The sequence below is a fragment of the Glycine max genome, chromosome 10, assembly GCF_000004515.6.
Source record: "Glycine max cultivar Williams 82 chromosome 10, Glycine_max_v4.0, whole genome shotgun sequence".
Lineage (NCBI taxonomy): Eukaryota > Viridiplantae > Streptophyta > Magnoliopsida > Fabales > Fabaceae > Glycine > Glycine max.
The window spans coordinates 44860545-44879011 of record NC_038246.2 but is presented as its reverse complement, the minus strand read 5'-3'; the positions used below and the strand labels follow the sequence as shown (position 1 = coordinate 44879011).

At 32.3% G+C, this 18467-nt stretch overlaps 2 protein-coding genes across 4 annotated transcripts; one reads left to right on the top strand and one right to left on the bottom strand.

The window, feature by feature from the left end:
• Nucleotides 1-1059: 1059 nt before the first annotated feature.
• LOC100789138 (actin-related protein 2/3 complex subunit 1-like) lies at nucleotides 1060-9075 on the top strand. 3 transcript variants are annotated; one of them, XM_006588378.4, is made up of 16 exons: nucleotides 1060-1140; nucleotides 1261-1350; nucleotides 1843-1928; nucleotides 2812-2888; nucleotides 3017-3111; nucleotides 3687-3756; nucleotides 4431-4500; nucleotides 4929-5002; nucleotides 5087-5129; nucleotides 5560-5641; nucleotides 5957-6045; nucleotides 6158-6243; nucleotides 6464-6527; nucleotides 8328-8434; nucleotides 8665-8720; nucleotides 8823-9075. In XM_006588378.4, exons 2-16 carry the CDS (start codon nucleotides 1281-1283, stop codon nucleotides 8882-8884), a joined length of 1131 nt encoding a protein of 376 aa, XP_006588441.2. In that variant the 5' UTR covers nucleotides 1060-1140; nucleotides 1261-1280; the 3' UTR covers nucleotides 8885-9075.
• Nucleotides 9076-11915: 2840 nt separating this feature from the next.
• LOC100788598 (uncharacterized) lies at nucleotides 11916-17998 on the bottom strand. The gene is made up of 11 exons (XM_003536336.5): nucleotides 17444-17998; nucleotides 16914-17248; nucleotides 16755-16832; nucleotides 16549-16651; nucleotides 15786-15874; nucleotides 15161-15272; nucleotides 14734-14787; nucleotides 14615-14663; nucleotides 13686-13786; nucleotides 12495-12610; nucleotides 11916-12375 (listed from the first exon to the last, which is right to left on the bottom strand). The coding sequence occupies exons 1-11, from the start codon at nucleotides 17768-17770 to the stop codon at nucleotides 12018-12020; spliced, it is 1722 nt and encodes a 573-aa protein (XP_003536384.1). The 5' UTR covers nucleotides 17771-17998; the 3' UTR covers nucleotides 11916-12017.
• Between the last annotated feature and the right edge of the window lie 469 nt (nucleotides 17999-18467).

The following is an 18467-nucleotide window of genomic DNA, read 5'->3' as shown; positions in this document are numbered from 1 at the left end:
GACTGAGACAATAAAACTGACTCCATGGTAATATGAAAGGTTATTGGTTTACATAAGCTGCCACTCAACTTTGTCATTTTTTGTGGGTTTATGAGTTGACTTGTTGAGTCAAACTTGTTTTTGCCATCTCTAGTAAAATCCATGGAAAAGATAGACACCAATCCAAAATTTTGGACCGTGAAATAAAAGATGAGGGTGAAAAAGCAAAGGTGGAAAGTATGCATTGAAGACATTGATTTCATTGACACTGCTAATTTCGAGGCATTAAACCCATTTATAGGAATGAGGTCTATTGTGAAAAAAAAAATCCAATTATCTTTGGCAAATTCTCCTTCAAATCAATGAGTGTGTCTACTGTCTAGAAAGAAAGTAATTGTGATTTGTGAGGAAGACTCTTATTACAGAAATTGATAGTGAAGGAGTTCAGGATATTAAAACAATAACCAAGGAAATTGCACAAGTCATCTAAAGTAGTAGCAACCTAAAACCAATTGTCAAATATCAACATTGAAAAACAAGTTGTGATTTGTGAAGATTCTAAAACCAATCATGGAAATGTTCAGTTCAGTGGATATTTAAGAAAGTTTGATGTTTCGTTTTCTAGAAGCAATATTTGATGCTCAGTTGTTGAAGCAAAAAACTTGCTTAATGCTGTGAAAAATAGATGGCCCTTATCTGGTCTTTTATGGAGTCGTAATGTCTAATATTCAAATTTCTTCCTGCTCCAGGATTTCTCTGTTTGGTTAAAAAATATGTTTATGAAGTATCCAAAATTGTATTCTTATGAGAGGATATTTATGTTTTGGTATGACATTCTGTTTTTAACTTGATTAATAATATAGTAATCTTTTCTCCAATATAGATTCTGAATTCTTGCCACTGCCCTATTTTTTTCCCTGTTTGAGAAGAAAATCATATACAACAGCCTTTAGTAGTTTAATGTGATTTCTATATATAAAAAAAGTAGTTTAGTGTGTTATTCATAATAATTTTGAGCTATGAGGAAAAAGCATGTATGTAATGTAATATATATACATTTACATGCAAAGTGCCTAGTATTGTTAGGCTGTTAGCCAAGAAGATATAGAGTACTTACATATAAACACAAGTTGATGAATCTCTTACTGCAAGGGTGAAACTGTAAAAATATAACATGATATTACATAAATTCATTTTTTAATAAGTTCCAAACATAGAAAGATTTGATTTCCAACTTCACTTCACCAGATCTCACTCTCACTCTCACTCTGTTTTGCTCAGTGCAGAGAAGAGAAGAAAATATGGCGGTGATGGCGGTTCACCAATTCGCGCAATGCATCACTTGCCACGCTTGGAGCCCCGATCAATCCAGTAATTACTTTCTCCTATTTTTTTTTTCTGTTTGGATTCCGAGAAAATTGTTACTGTTTCCAGAGAGAATAGAATAGGCCTTTCGATTCTTCTTTTTTCTTTTACGAATTTTAGGAAATTTGATTCGACGGTGGTTTCAATTTTTTTATTTCTTCCGTTCCTTGATGGATTGTGGAAGTTGCTCGCTTTTGTAGATGCGATTTTGATTGGATCTAATTTTTTGTTTCCTTCTATGCGTTTTAAGTTTTTCACTTGTAATCGAGCGAAGCTGTGGCGAAGTTGGCAATCTCTATGTGTTATTGCTTTGAATTATGAATCGTTTGGATTCCTAAAATTCGGAAAATTGTTGATGCTGGTGTGTTTAATCGTCTATTAAAGATTTGTAACTTGTTTGATTGTTTTGATAATCAGTTTGAGTAATTTCGTTTCTGTTTTGAATCTGATTTGAATTTCGTCTAGGAAATATTGTAATATATTTATCTCCTTCTGTAGTGGTTGCTTTATGTCCAAACAATAATGAAGTGCACATCTATAGGTTGGTTGAAGACAAATGGGAAAAGTTGTATGTTCTTCAAAAGGTACTCTGCTAGTATTCCTCCTTTTTTTCTCTCAATTAAAACAATGCTATTAATTCTGTACTCTTGCTTCTGTATGTGATCACAGTAGAAGATATTCAAAATTGGTGCTTTTGGTGCTTATAAAGTTAATTTAGATTGTCAAAAGTGATTGGGCAGACTGTGAGAATGAATGCAATTTTTTCTGCAATAAGTTATATTATAATTTTACTTTATATGATACTGTTATATGAATATCTGAGTCTAGTAGCAATTGATTCTTTGTCCATGAACTCATGTACTCATGTGATCAATTGCTGAAGTTGCTTAGGGATTTGTTTGTTATATTCAGATAATGGTTTTGTTATATAGTGAGTTGAGTCAAGAGCTTATATAATGCACTTGTGTGAAACTCACCTAGTTTTTCAATTTACTTCAAAATACATAAATTAACCTATTTCCACGGTTCTCCCTCTTTGGAATTTCTCTCAATTTTCATACTTCCTTTCACCATATACCAAAGTCTACAAATTCAACAGAATTGATTTCTGAAAAAAGCTTCTGATTTGTTTTTTTGGATTGCTCTGCAATCTCTCTTCTATGGAATAATTTCTTTGGTGTTTTTGGCATCCAAGTAAAGCAATCTATTCCTTGATAAGAAAAATATAAAGCGCGAATGGTGATTGGATTGATGATAAAATAGAATCCTGGGTCTTGAACAGTGATTCGATTGATGATAAAGAAAGAGAATAGATTGGGTTTGCCCCAAAGGATCCCCACAACCTTGATAAGAATAATATAATGATTTATTTTCTTTTTCTAATGCATTTCTGTGTATAATGGATTAACTAATTTGGTTGGAGAATTTATGAATAGTTTCTAAGTCATTTCTTGGCTTTTTTCTCAGCATGACCAGGTAATTTCTGGGATAGACTGGAGTGCAAGATCAAATAGAATAGTTACTGCATCCCATGATCGGAATTCGTGAGTGCCTATGTGATTTAGAACATTATACTTATCACCCTAGATCTTGGTGAATTTTTAGCATTGCCTTTATATATATACACTATACAAAATAACAAATTAAAAGACAAACCATGTGGTCTTTGTAGATATGTCTGGAACCTGGAAGGATCAGAATGGGTGCCAACTCTTGTGATTCTTAGACTAAACCGTGCTGCTCTTTGTGTTCAATGGAGTCCAAAAGGTTTGAAACATGTTGCCATGTTTCAGTTTCTCTATGCTTCTCTTCTTAAGTGAGGATATGTTTATATATTCATGAACCTTTGTGTAGGGCAAATAAAGTTGAGTTGTGTCTGCCTTCTAGAATTAGATAAGCATATTTTTGGTGTCTGAGTCATCTCAGAATTTAAACCAAATGTGTAGGAGTGAAATCTCTGCTTCCTTCTCCACCCTCTGCACTGTTGGATTACACTTAGTGCCTGTGTTGGAAGATGTTATGATGGCTAAGATGCTATAGTATATAAGCTAACTCTAGTCATGCCCTTGTCATGCATGTCTGGTGCAATTTTATATTTGTCATATTTTTGCCAACCCAAGTCTTCCTAGTCTTGGGTGTAATGTTAATATTGGAGGTTTGATCCTCCACTGGGCCACTTTTGCCCTTCACTACTCAGGTGCTTGCTCACCTTCTTTGTAATATCCTTTTTCTTATTTTGGTTTTTCTAGAATAGTTGTCTAAATATTTTTTGTTAATTATTCTGTGAAATTGTTGTTAAAAGTTATATGGTTCTGATGCATTTCCAAATTCTGTTTTGGCAGAAAACAAATTTGCAGTGGGAAGTGGAGCCAAAACTGTTTGTATATGCTACTATGAGCAGGAGAACAACTGGTCTGTCAGTGTTCCCTTGCACTTTATTTCCCAAGTTCATTTGCATCCTGGCAATATAATGGTTATGTCTAGTTTTTGTATTATAGATTCACCTTAGATCTGCTTAGACTGTAGTTTTAGACTTGGCTGTTTAAAGGTGTGTTTAGAGTTTAGACAATAGTTTGTTGAGTAAAATAACCTAACATGTGAAGGATTGTTTTAATTGGTTTACAAGGCATCTAGTTCCCCGCTATATAAATCTTCTATTACTGGAATAGCCGCCAGTTCATGTCCTTGACACGTTCATAAATGTTGACCTTGATAATGTTTAATAATTCAAATTGATGGGGTGTGCTACTTTGTAGTTAATTTGGGATTTATGTTGACTTTAGTTAGAGTTGTTATGTGTAAAATGTGTAATCAATTTTCCATTTTGTATTCAGTTAGAGTTCACTCATGAGTGGGTTGGTTGGATTAGGTTGAAGGAAAAAAGTATTTCCTTAATGGCCTATCCTTAACTTGACCGAATCCAATCCACTGCTTTCATGAGCAAGTTGGGTCCAAAAAATCCCAAACCCAACCTTACCCATGGACACCCATAGTCGATATATTTGGAACCTTAAAATTTCAAAAAATTTCATGGATCTTTCTTTTCTTTTCATTGGTTATTTTATATATTTGTATCTACTTTGCAGGTGGGTCAGCAAACTTATCAGGAAAAGACATGATTCTTCTGTGACAAGTGTTTCTTGGCATCCCGATAATGTTAGTCTGATTTTCTCATATACATGCATCCTTGCATACATACTTATGTAAATACATATATAGATAGATATATATTCCAAGTGTTCTTATTATAGTAGTTATTAAAAGCCTTTCTTGTATACCAAGTCAGCTCCAGGTTAGGTTGCACTTCCTTGGCTTGTTGAGAAATTCTCTGAAATGATTTTTTTTATATGGCTATATTTGTGGATTACTATTATGATTTATTTGTAATCATCAATATTTTAAATATATTATTCACCCTCTTTTTTCTAAATTGTTTCCTCTATTGTTTCACCCAAATAATGTCTTGGTCTGTTAGATCATTTTGCTTTCAGAATCAAATTTTAGATAATTGTGTTTTGAAATATATTTGTTATGTGATGTAAAAATCCCTATGCACATCATCTTTGTTTTTCGTTTAACTGCAGATTCTTCTTGCTACAACATCCACAGATGGGAAATGCAGAGTATTCTCCACCTTTATAAAAGGCGTTGATGCAAGGTATGATAAAAGAAACTCTGAATGTGGCTGACTTTTTCTGTTTATTTTTTAAATCATTCAAGTTTAAATGTTGAATTGGCACAGGGATTCGAAAAAGGGTACTTCACCAGATTCAAAATTTGGAGAGGTTCAATTTTAACTCTTATTCCTCATATGATTTTTTTTTTATATTTATGATCAGCTTAATGTATAATAAATTTTCACACATGTTGCAATACATTGCTTGTGAAGCTTGTTTATGGATATATTATTCACCTGTTGTTGATTGTAAAGTTGAAACTGATATTATTTATAAAAAAAAATTGTCAAGGTCTTGATGTCTGTATTTATATATTTCAACATTTTTAGCATATCGATCAATGACTGAATGTGGCTGAAAGAATTGATTTGAATAAGATTATAATTATAATAATGAACTGAATAATGGTTTCTAAGTAGTTTTCTTGCTAACAATTTTTCTTCCATCTCCTCAAAAACCACAGAAAATAGAGAAATAACATGAAAAGACCTGTTGGATAAGTGTAGCATCTGCTTATAATATTTTTCTTGTCTAACAGCAAATTGTTCAGCTTGATCTCTCATCGTCTTGGACATTCGGAGTCAAGTGGTCACCAAGTGGCAATACTCTAGCGTATGTAGGTGTGAAAATTCTCTCCTCTGGCTGGTTTGTGCACTTTGCTAGCTTATATTATGGCAGCAGGCTAAATGTTTCCTTTTGTTTGTTTTCATTTTTCTTCTTTCTGATGTCAAGAGTTATTAAAGATAAACATGTTGGTACTATTAGGTATTTAGGTTTTCATGGTGCTCAAAAGATTTGATTTATTTATCTTGACCCATTGTAATAAAATGTATTTATTTATCAGGCTCTTCTATTAAATCATGGGAGCTTGTGAAGTCATTATACGTTATTAAGTCTGTGTCTTTTGACCAACTGTATTTGTTGATATTACACAGGTCATAATTCTATGATATATTTTGTTGATGATGTTGGTCCTTCTCCTTTGGCCCAAAATGTTGTGTTCCGTGATTTGCCGCTCCGTGATGTGGGTCAGCATCCACTCTGTCTAACCATTTTTAGTTTCCCATGGCTTTTTTTGTGGATAATTTACTGATATATTTTTGGAATTGGTGGATCATTGTATGACATGTTTTCAGGTATTATTTGTTTCTGAGAGAAAAGTGATAGGTGTGGGATTTGATTGTAACCCAATGGTTTTTGCTGCAGATGAAAGGGGAATTTGGTACGTGCAAATTCAGATATTTTTGTTTCCTAAGATTGTCCTTATCAATGTGACTTGGCCAATTTGTGTGCAATCATTCTACTTTCTAGTAGAGCTAGAATTATTGAGGCTTTTCATCTCTAAATAACGATGCTTTTAATTATCTTTCTAGGTGGAAGAAAAGTGATTATTTTGGTTCCTCATTTATTTTTCCTTCTCTTTTGATGTGTTTTTATTCTAGGAGTTTTGTCAGATATTTGGCAGAACGGAAAGCAGTATCTTCTGGATCAAGATATGGCTCACAGGTAACTGAATTTCTTGCAAAAGATTCTTTAATATTGATTAAGCTATGAGAAACATGAATCTCCTGCCGGAAAACAATTTCATTAATCTTAATGTCTAACATGGAAATACTGATGGAGTTGTAGCATGGCTAGCTTGATATAGAGAGAATTCCTGATCCTCCTAAATCCTTAACACATTTAGATTAGACCAATTAGAAAGATCAAAGAGAAATGTCAGGGAAAAATAATGCTGTTAGCTCAAGGGGACATAACTCCATTTTGATGTCTAATGAAGATACTTTTGTCATGACTACATTTAGTTGAACCCCACAAATTATTAAAAAAGAGTTACTAAGGTACAAGGATAAGACACTATGGTTGAGATTTTTAAAAGAAAACTAAATTTTTTTTAGGAAAAAGGGGAAAATACAATTAGCAGAGGATATATATCCTCTAAAATGGAAGGGTTAAGTTACTGCTGAAAATTAGAACAATACAGTATGTAGTTATTGTTAATTGTAACACAAGCTGAAAGGTTTCCATAGCACTTCCTTTTTAATCTCGTAAAAGCAAAATCACTGGTTCTAAAGAAATTGTCAAATGGAAAATGAACTGATCCATCGTTGACTAAAGCATCCCTTTGCCTTTCTAGCTACCTCATTGTCAAAAGAACAATCATAATCTTTTTTCTGAACTTCAGTAGCACACATGACATAGCATGATTCAATTGGTGGTTAGCATTGTCTAGGCTCTAAACTTGAAACACGCCTTTACGGATTATCAATGTTAATCTTATTCTGTTTCCTCTAAATCAAAGATAATATCCCTATAAACTGTAATTAATACTAGAATCAGAATATCAATTATGATTTTCAAAAATATCCTTTCTTGTGGCTAAGCACATTCTTGATGTGTTCATTACATGGCTAATTGTTTGAATTGGTGCCGTTTCATTTGTGTCCTTATTTACTTGTTGCTTGATGACTTGTTTTTCTTAGGCTTAATTGTACTTTTAATTTTTTGGTCAACAAGTCCCTCATTTTTGTTTTTATATTGCTAAAAAACAAGTCCTTCAACATTTTTGATTGCTACAATCAAGTTCATTAGTCAACTTTCTTCTACATACAACACTTGAGTTCACATTTTTTTCATCAAAATCTCCACAAACTGAACCCATTGAACCATTTTAAAATCTCATTCAAAATCTACCAATCAAAACATCATATTAACCCTAAGTTGAAAAAGTCCTAGATTTTCCCTTTTCAATATATTAAGCTCACACCCTACAAAATCTTTCAAATTTCAACAAAAATTTACTTTCTGAACCTTTTAAATAATTTTCTATTTCAAATTCATCCAAGACCTCTAATTTAAGTGAAAAACAAGGATTTGAGGGTTTTGTGTAAAGAAAAAGTGATAAAAGGATTTTGATTGTAGCAATTAAAATATTGAGGGACTAACAACAACAACAACAATAGTCTTATTTCATTAGGTAAGGTCAACTACATGAATCAAAACAAGGTCGTTAGGTAATGTTGATTTGTCGATGGTCTTAACATAGCCCTCCCTTTTTACTGAGGCTTCGGAACAAAAAATTAGTGAGGGACAAAAATTGCACACTAGACAAAAAATGCAATTAAGTATATTTTCTTATTATCTAAAACTCATATTGTGATGTGAAATTTGACAGCTAAATCAAGCTTTAGATAGGTTGGCACGAGGTCATTAGTTGGCATAGCTAAATCATGTAGTATTACTCTTTATGTTGTTAACTGGAGGTTTACTCTTTCCTTCATTTGTCAAATTGTGTCTTTTAATCAGTTCTCTGAAGCATTTGGAAAGTTTTATGGCCAATCGAAGCATGGAGTGAGCAATGATACAGTTGAAACTTCAAGAACTCGTGGAACTGTTCACGAAAACTGTATAAAGTATATATCTCCTTTCATGACCTCCGTACTTTTTCCAAATGTTATTGGTTATGTTACATATTTCTAAAATGCTGAGATTTTCAATTATATGGTAGCGGTTTCCATTGTTCGGCTCAATTTATTATGCTCCTACCCACAACACAATGGATGGATATTCCATTAACAGTGGGATTCAGGCAACTTAAAGTTCATATAAACTGTTAATGGCTGGTTGATTTTTTGGCTTGTAGTTGTATTATGCCTCTTGGGGATCATGGCACATTGCTAAGGCGTTTCAGCACATCAGGTTAGTGGAGGGTGGATGGTCATCTGAATATTTGTTATTTTTTGTGCTGATAATGTTCTTTGCTAGGCTGCTTTTGCTAATGCCTACTCATTGAATCTGCAGGATTGGATGGAAGAATTGTTGTATGGGATTTGGAAAATGAGCAAGACCTGTTGGAATTATAAGCTCATCTTCGTGGTAAAGTGTCTGAAACTGATTGTCTCATGCAGCATTATACCTTGTAAATTAATTTGGTTATGAGTGATTGAAGTGATCTCTAATCATTATAATCAAGGCTTGAAAGTGTCAGATATCAGCCCCTTGAATGTTTATAAACTGTACCTGGATATTAATGTTAATGTATTCTCTTTCTCTATATTTTGGCTGTTTTTTTTCCCATGCAACGACTCTGTCGGGAAAAGATATATAACCAATAATATATATTCTGACAATAAAATAGAAGTGTTTATCTTTAGACGACTTAAATGTCAATACCAAAAAAAAAGAAAGAAAGAAGACGACTTAAATGTTGTTCCTTTTCTCTATACATGACATTTTTTTCATTCGGTCCTTCGTTTTCCAGTTGTTAAAATTTAGCCATTGTAAAACTTTATTTCTCGTATAATTCTTGTGTTAGTTTAAGTTGTCCATTAAGTACAATTTTTTATTTACTTTTTTGGTCCTTTTAAATATAACAAATTTTCATTTGACTTTTCTAAATACTAGTTTTCATTTACTATATTTTATAGAATATGCAACATAAAAGTCAATTTTAAAGAACTAAATTGTTTTTTCAAAAATCTTGAATGACAAGAGTATAACTTTCCTTAATTTTATATATCTTCGATTATATTTTTGAATTTTACTCGTTGAGAACATTTCTTTTATACTTTAATTATCAAAGGGGGATTGAATTTTTTTTATACTTTAATTATTTAAATATCTAATTTCTAACAAATAAATATTTAATAAATAATAAATTTTATAAAATTATTTATTAGTTTTACCGATAAAGTTAAAAAAATAAAATTATTTCAAATAATGCAAGAAGGAAATACGTGTGATTATAACTTGAACAATTTTTTTCAAATTTTAAAATATCTTTTTGTCCCACAAGCACAATAACTATCAAACATCACTTACACTAATAATCTCACTAAAAAGCTCATCAAATATAATAATACCTAAAAGCATAGTTATAAAATCCGATTCGGCTCGACTGGTCAGACTGGTCAAATCGAGACCTGGTGGCATAACTAGGTTGGTTTTACTATTGGATCGATCACGCAATTGATTTGGTCGGACCGGTCCAACCGAGACCTAGTTGGTTAGGTCACCAGATCTTGGTTGGACCGATCTGACTCGGTTGGTTTTACAAAAAAAATAATAAATAGATCATCTTTACGACATCATTTTGATATCTCATTATTATCAATTATTATTTTGAATTTTGGTGTATGGATGAACTTTTCTTACACAAATAATGTTAGTTATATACTTATATATAATAAATACATATATAATTTTAAAATTTTAATATAAATCGGGTCAAACCAAGTCAGCGACTGGCCTATCGGTTGAATCACTAATCCACTATTTCAACTGGGATCAATGATGGGATTGGGTTTCACAACTATGCCTAAAAGTCATCAAAATTTATAACAATTATATATAAATATATTTATCATAATTAATGTTAACAATTAGATATATAGATAGATAAATGAGACTTATAATAATATACAAAGCATAATTAGCCTAGATAATAAAAATTAAAAAAACCATAAAAATGTCATTCTTATCATACATATATATATTTGAGTTAAATTATAATATGTGATAATATATATTATATTTTTCAGTATTAAAAAGATTATTATATAATCAGTGCTAACATATATTAATTAATATATATATTTATTTTATTTTTACTGTAAGTAGTATTTAATTATTAGTTAGTATATATCATTACTGAAAATAGTATATTTATTATTAATTAATATTATATATTATTGTTCAAATTTGAGGGAGGGGGGCTAAAGCCCCTCACTGCCCCCACCAGATCCGTCCTTGCTTATTCCCAAAAGTATCATGCACTTGATATTCTTGAATCAAATTATTTTCGAAAATAAAATAATTAAATGTTATGATGCCATGACATCTTATAGAATTATTCAAGGAGGAATATTCCCGTAACAAAGTTTTATCAAAATCGGTGAGAATCTAACAAAATTATTCTTATTGAATTTTTTGTCTTTCTTTCTAATTTAATTTACAAACCATTGTGGTTTCCCTTAATTCTGATTACTTGTATTTAATTTATACATGACAATTAAATTTGAACTACACGTATTTGTTTGATCTCAACTCAAACTTTATATGAAAAATATATTTTGATTAGTTTTAAGTTTGTATTTTTTAGGTTTAATTAATCATTTTTTTTATATTTGTGCCAATTTTTTTAGCCCTTAAACCTAAAACCTCAATGTTTAAATTGTTATATATGAACATTTTTTTAAGTCTTATTTCTTATTAATTTTCTTGGAATTCTTTGATGCGCACATTACATTACACAAGATAAAGAGAACACAATAAATACTTGAATTATAGGAAATTTTTTTATCATGTATATTATTTGACAAACAATGAACAACATAAATAAAATAATATAAATTATACTAAAATAACTTTTAAATATTAATTATCTTATATAATTTACATTATTATTATACTGTGTGAATTCAAAATACAGAATATAATAAGATAACTAATAGATAATGTGAAAAAAAATACATGATAAGATTATTGCAATTAGTAAATAATGTGAATTCAAAATACATAATAATACAAATTATAGTTAAAAAACAATGTAAATTCAAAATTCATAACATAATAAGATGTATATAGTTAAATATACAAAATAAATGGGTACTATTACACCATTTAATAACTCTTAACTGAATCATATTTTTTTAAAAATTCACAGTCAGGTTAAAAGTTATTTCCACATGGATAGAAGCTAATTCTCAAACTTTAACCGTAGATGCCGTACTATATGAATCACGTGTGCAACAAACATAAATACTTCGGATAAACAAGCTTGGTAGATAATTAGATATACACCTGTATAAGTTATAAAATCAGTTAGCCTATGATATAGTTGATCAAGAAAAGAAAATCAACATAATATACGTGAAGAATGACAGAAACTAACCATCAGGAAAAAGAAAAATTCAATTTCTCAAAGAAGCTCATCAAAGATCAAACAGATGTGTCCAGGCAAAAGGGCTCATCATATGAAACGTAAACTCAATCAAATCAAAGGAAGTTCCTCTGAAAATTTCCAGAAGAAAACCTTGAAGATAAGTTCTTAGTCATGCTTTCTGAATCAAAATTTACAGTTTTCCTTCCAGCTGTCAGATCCTTTTCACGGTCCCATGGCTTCCATGGATGTTGACCCACCCAGTCTTCCTTCTCCGGCTGTTGCTTCACTTCCTTCAGTTCCTTGGACTTTTTCTTGGATTTGCTAGCAACCTCTTCTTGATACTTCTGCACCAATGTTTTTGACCGTTTTGCTTTATTGTATTTGTCCACCAATTCTGCATCCGCACTAGCCCTTTTCTTATCCTCTTCATTTGAAGCTAGTGCAGTAGCTTCATTGTATGCTTCCAAATAACTGCCATGTAAATGTCATTTTGGCTTTAAAGCTCTTGATTTCAAGGAGTAAACTAGATAGGTTGTAAGAAAGAGAAATTGTCCAACCAAAGCATTTCTAGAATGAAAGAGGATACATACTTCATCTTTGCTTTCTGGGCCCTGTCCAAAGGGGTGTCTGTCCAAACACTAGTATCACCTCTACCTTCCTTTGGGCCCCGGCTAAAAGTGGTTGATTGCATAGTCATACCACCAGGCTGAAACACAAATACATTAAATAAGTGGGTATTATTTAGAAGAAAAACTGAATTCTTTCTTTATTAAATAAGTCTCAAGCAATTTTTTAAAATTAGAATCAAATTTAATTAAGAGAATATTAAAACAGATTTTAATAATGAGAATTATACTATACTAAAAAAACTAACAAAAAAAGTCATAGTGTGGGTCTGAAACAGTAGGAGACATTCTGCAGGTCTAAAATTCCCCCCTCCTATTCAGTGTTTGAATAATTCTATTAACAGCAACCAGAAAGTCAAGCATATAACTGTTAAAGAAAACATGAAAGCTCCCCATGTAGATATGTCCCAATGTAGATTTAGAATTACAAGACATGTTAGATATGGTTGAGCTGTGATAATTATTGTGGGGTAGGAGAGCAAAGCACCCAGAAATTGAACAAGGAACCAGGGACTATGCTAAGGACTTGAGGCCTACGTAGGATGCAAGAAATTAGGGTTCATTCGAGAGCAAAGGAAAGTTAATAAAAAAATCCAATCAAAATCCTTCTACAATTTTAAACAGAATTCACAAAATGTGGCTTTATAGTTTCAATATGTTAAAAAGCAGGATGGATTAGTGGCTTCTACTTTCTAGAATTACTTCAGATGTATGCCCCAAAAAAGAGGTCCAGACTTGCTTGAACAAATTATCAGAAAAGCAAGGAGATGTGAGATCCTAAGCATCAGACCTAATTCTTTAGGCATCACAACTTAAGATGAAACTGTATCATATAACCCAAAGAAAATGGCTTTGCAGTTTCTTAAAATGCTTAGAAATTCATTTCAAGGATTTAGAAACATCCCACTACCAAAAACCTCAACCCACAAAGAAAACTAAATATATATGAACACTAAGCCCCAATATAACATAACCCAAGCCAGTTTAAAACTTCTAATTGGTAAGTGGTAACTACAAATTACAAAATCAACTAAAATATATCCAAGATCATATATATAAAGCTAAAGTGACTCTATATTATATCATAATCATAATTAAACCATGTTTCAAAGTTACTATATATTATACCATATAGATGGGTTACACAGGACTTACTTTCCTTTCTGGAGGTAGTGTTGTCATCCACTCATCCCTTTTTGGTTCTACTTTAACCTCTGTTTGTGCCAGAAGCTCTTCATCACCCTCCATGGAAATACCTGCCACAGATTTCCTAGCAATAAGATAACAAAGTTCACAAGTAATAGCAACCAACTGCACGTCCTCTCATTTCAAGAAAGAAAAGTAAAACCTTAAAAATATGGGGGGGGGGGGGGGGGAACATGTTTGTTCATGCCAGACCAATTTTCCAACCTCAAATGTCACAAGACAACTATTCAATACCAGCAAGAAGCAAAAGTACATCCCACTAAAGTCATTCCAAAGACCACAAATTAAGCACACTATCACCAAATTATCTGGCACTAACACTTTGTGTTGGTTTATTGACATATGACAGTAAAGTACCTTCTCCCAGCAAAAGGATGGATCATTAGAATTAAGAAGAAAATAATAATAAAATAGGCTTACAAAATGAGTGTAATCATAATGTAAAGTAAAACTAGGACATGAGGTATGACTTGAAACAACCATAAAAAATTTCTCCTTTAGTTCATGTATTACAACCTTTAAATACCAAAATATTAATACATTTTTCTTTCGTTTACATAAAAGAGGCAATATGCTTTATGAATGTCAGAAAATGTAATCCCCACCACCATTAAGCCCCAATGGAATGGACAGATTTGAATTTTGCTCTTAATTTTCCTCCACACCCACTCCAACAACCTTCTTTTCATGTTTTACTTGGGGGGACTGGTGCTACAAGTATCTCTATCACAAGATAACCCTTTCAGTTTTTCCATCCTCTTTCCAACTCTTTCCCTTATCAAAGTTAAGTTCATATCACTCATTGATATATTAAGCATGTTATGCAGAAAAGTGACCTGAACTAACTTAACAAGAATGCTCTACAATATGGAACTCACCTTGAGATCTTCTCCACAGTGCAGCCTCACGCATGGTTTTAAGTTCAGCCTGCAGTCAAACGAAGATATTAAGATTTTCAATCACCACTATTACAGCCACACAAATAAGTTCAAGGTACCTGAAATTGCTCTTGTTCTTGTTTGAGTTTGATTTTCTCATCCATTGCTTTCCTCTACAAAAACCACACAACATCTTCTTGTTAACAAAAAGCATTCAAATATATCAGAAAGGAAAAGTATCTAACTTATATGCCAAATGCCCAAACTTGAGAACAAAAAATCTTTTGAAAAAAAAATACATGCCAAAACAAAACAGCAATTTTAATTGAAGAAATTCTATAGGGAAAAACCAGAGGTAAAGGAAATATATGAGAAATAAATTAAGCAACAATCAACCAAAAAGAAAAGAAAAAAACAAAAGAAAACCCAGTCCCAGATATAGATAAAGCAATTAATCAAATATGTCACAAAAAGAAAGAGCTGTAAGCATGTCCCACAAAAAGCACCATTAACTTCAGTAATAAACCATCCTTCTAGCAGGCTCACCTTTTCTGGATCTTGTAACTCTTTGAAAGCTTTATTTAACTTAATAAAAGCCTGGTGAGCTTGTGGATGAGAGCATTTATCTGGATGAACCAATAGTGACATCTTCCAGTACCTAAGGGGAATTAATCAAGAAAACATTAGCCAACCAAATAATCTTGCTTATATGTAGTCGTTATAATGGGATAAGGTTTGGATTTCTTTTCAATTATTGCATAGAATACAAAAAATATATTTTAGTAGCTTTTCCTTTTCAGTTCCCAGTATAGACATAGAATGCCTTGAGTACATCCTTAAAAGTTAAAGAAAATCAGTTCTTTCTCATCACATCTTTAATATATTATTTACCATGATAAATTATGTTTTGAGTTCAAGACAGGCTGTTATAGTCTACATTTTGTACGTAACATGATAATACAATGATTTGGATCATGAAGATTTCCAAAAGAACTTAATAACTTCTTTGGAGCAGTAGGCGGCAAAATACTGAATAATCATCCAGGCAATGCTTTTTTAACTAATTCTGCTGTGGGGGCAACAAAGTTGAATCAGTTTTTAAAATAATTAATTCAAAAACAAAATTAACCCGAAACTTTTATTACTTAAAGAAGCAAATGAGAGAACATACTTTTTCTTCATGTTGTCACTGGACATATTATGGTTAGCTCCAAGAACATCATACGGGCTGTCTGCCTCAACTTCCATGATCCTGGTTACCTGAGAAATAAATAGGTGATGACTTGTGCCTCCACATTCAATTACAAATAAATAATTAAATATCCAAAATCTATTTCTGTAATAAATTAACAAGTAATCTAAGAATTGAACAGTTTTCCCTCCCCCATACCTTCGCATAGCGAAGAGCCTCTGGGCAATGGGGTACGAAGTTTTTTTTTTTTATAAGAAACTATTTACAAAAAGAAAAGATAGAAATTACAAAAACGCAAATGACAAATTGTGTAAAACAAAAAGATTAAATAAAAAAATATAAAGATTCCCATCTTCAAAGAGCCAAACTACCACCACTGCCACTCAAAATAATCCCGCTAAAGATGAACAGATGGAACTCCCCAAGAGACTCCACGACCAAAGGAAATCAAACTATCTTATCCCATAACAAAACTGATCATTAAAGATTAATCCAAATACAGCAATTTATGACTCATCGAATTCAGAGGACTGATTGTTCAGTTTAGCTGAAGGAGGCTATATAATCAAAGGAGACAGTAGAAGCATATGCCACCAAATTGAAGTTCTTTCTCATGTTCCCCAAATAAAATCTTTATCTTATAAGTGGAATACCATACATCAATCACTAAATCTGATTATTTTATTTTAATAATTGAAGAAACAACAAATAATCCTGATTAACGACTATTGGGATTAAATACCTCTTCAAAGCGTTCTGCTTCATTAGCTGATTCTGCTTCAGAAACTAGAGCTGGTGGTGGAGGTCCTACAAATAGTTCAGAATCGTCGTCCAATTCGGCATCTCTAAAGACATTAGTATCAAAGTATCATCATTGCCGTTGTCAGATGTGAATTGACTCAATTGAGCCAGGAAACATAATCAACAAGAACTTAAATGGGGTGGTACCTGAGCTCAGTCTGTGCCTCTGTTAATTTCGCAGCAGCAGCGAGTAATTCAGCTGATGGCATTGCAGGGCCAATCACCCTGCACAATAAAGTAAGTGATAATTTCGAAAAATAAAAAATAAATATCAACAAAATGACAAAAAAAATTATCACTCATCACCTTCTTCGAGGACCAACAGAATGATCCTCTGGAGCTGCCGTTGCATGGTCATCCACCATCTGTTCATTTCCAGAATCTATTGGAACTGAACTTGATTCAGGCAATGGTGCCGAAGTATCAGCTAGCTCATTCATGGGATTCATATTCATATAGGATTGAATCAGAGGGCCAACAACATCCAAAGTAGGGCGAGCTTTAGAACGCAGCAAGAAAACCCTATCTCCATTCTCCTTAAGGTTTAACGAAAGGAACAGCTTTTTCAAACGCTTCGCTAAAGATTTTTCTGATATACCCTTTATGTCAACAGCTTGTCCATCATCAATCATTTGCAAGAGCTAAACCCAAACACAACAGCAACAAGACCATTAAAAACCAAATGAATCAAGCATATGTATATATATGCATCATACAATACTTTCATTGACCTAAGAGCGTGCAATAATAACCAATTTCAATTTCAAATAGTGGTCACCAAAAAAACACTTAACAATGGAATTGACATAGTGTGAGAGTAGACATTAAAGTGAAACCTGTTTCAAATCGTTGCCGACATCGGGAAACTCTTTCATCATTTCGGTTAAGACAGTTTCAGGCTGAACCCTAGGTTGTTCGTGTTCCCCCTCCTCCGAAGAGTAGGAGTCATCGGAATCGTGGAGCCTCCTCTTCTTCTTTTTGCGCTCTTTGTCTCTCTTCTTACTCCTTCGCTCATCCTTTCCCTCGCTCTTTCTGCGCCGCTCCTTCTCGCGCCGCCTCAGCCGCCGCCGCCGCCGCGAAGAGTGGTCGGAGTCCGAGGACGAAGAGGATGAAGAAGACGGCGAGTCTTGCACACGACGGTGCTTCTTTCTGCTGTTACCCATTTTGGGGATTCACCGATTCGGACCAAAATCCGCACTGCATATGATTCAGGAGAAGAGAGGAACAACGAATCAAAATCAATTCAATCGATTTTTCATGGCTGATTTATTTATTTGTCTATTTATTTTTTAGAACTTTAGAATCTTTACTCGTATTTTACCGCTTTTCCCATTAATTTTCTAAATTCCCAACCCCCCCCCCCCCCCCCTCCTAAACGTGTGATTCAATTCAACTGTTCACAGATTAATGATGATAAGAAAATAAAAGTTTTTAGTAAAAAATATTTGTTATGGGTAAAATATGATTTCCTTTTTTTCAATGATTAATTTTTGTTACTGGACACACATACCTTATAGCAAAACGAACAAAAATTATTGATTTATAAAATTACAAACCAATATTATAATTAAAAATAAAATGAATTAAAATTATGAATTCGAGAAATTAGATCAATCAAAAATTATAATTTAATCTTCTTTTGTTTGTAATTTGTGGTAGTTTTTATGGAAGTTGTATTGATTTTTAACTCCAACAAATTTTCATGTAGGCTCAGATACAATTGATTATATTTCAAAACAAAAAACGATGTAGAATTTAATTATTTTAATATTATTAATGTTATTTTTTGTTCATGCTAATTTTATAAATTGATCTCACTCACTTCAAATTTTTAATGTAATCATTTTTTTCTATTATTTG

Excerpts from the sequence above, each read along its gene's own strand:
- LOC100789138 (XM_006588378.4), top strand. The coding sequence starts at position 1,281 with ATGGCGGTGATGGCGGTTCACCAATTCGCGCAATGCATCACTTGCCAC. Across the intron at positions 2,889-3,016 it reads GCATCCCATGATCGGAATTC|ATATGTCTGGAACCTGGAAG; the intron begins GTGAGTGCCTAT and ends TGGTCTTTGTAG. Across the intron at positions 8,435-8,664 it reads GTTCACGAAAACTGTATAAA|TTGTATTATGCCTCTTGGGG; the intron begins GTATATATCTCC and ends TTTGGCTTGTAG.
- LOC100788598 (XM_003536336.5), bottom strand. The coding sequence starts at position 17,770 with ATGGGTAACAGCAGAAAGAAGCACCGTCGTGTGCAAGACTCGCCGTCT. Across the intron at positions 15,273-15,785 it reads AGTGACAACATGAAGAAAAA|GTACTGGAAGATGTCACTAT; the intron begins GTATGTTCTCTC and ends AATTCCCCTTAG. Across the intron at positions 12,376-12,494 it reads GCCCAGAAAGCAAAGATGAA|TTATTTGGAAGCATACAATG; the intron begins GTATGTATCCTC and ends TTTACATGGCAG.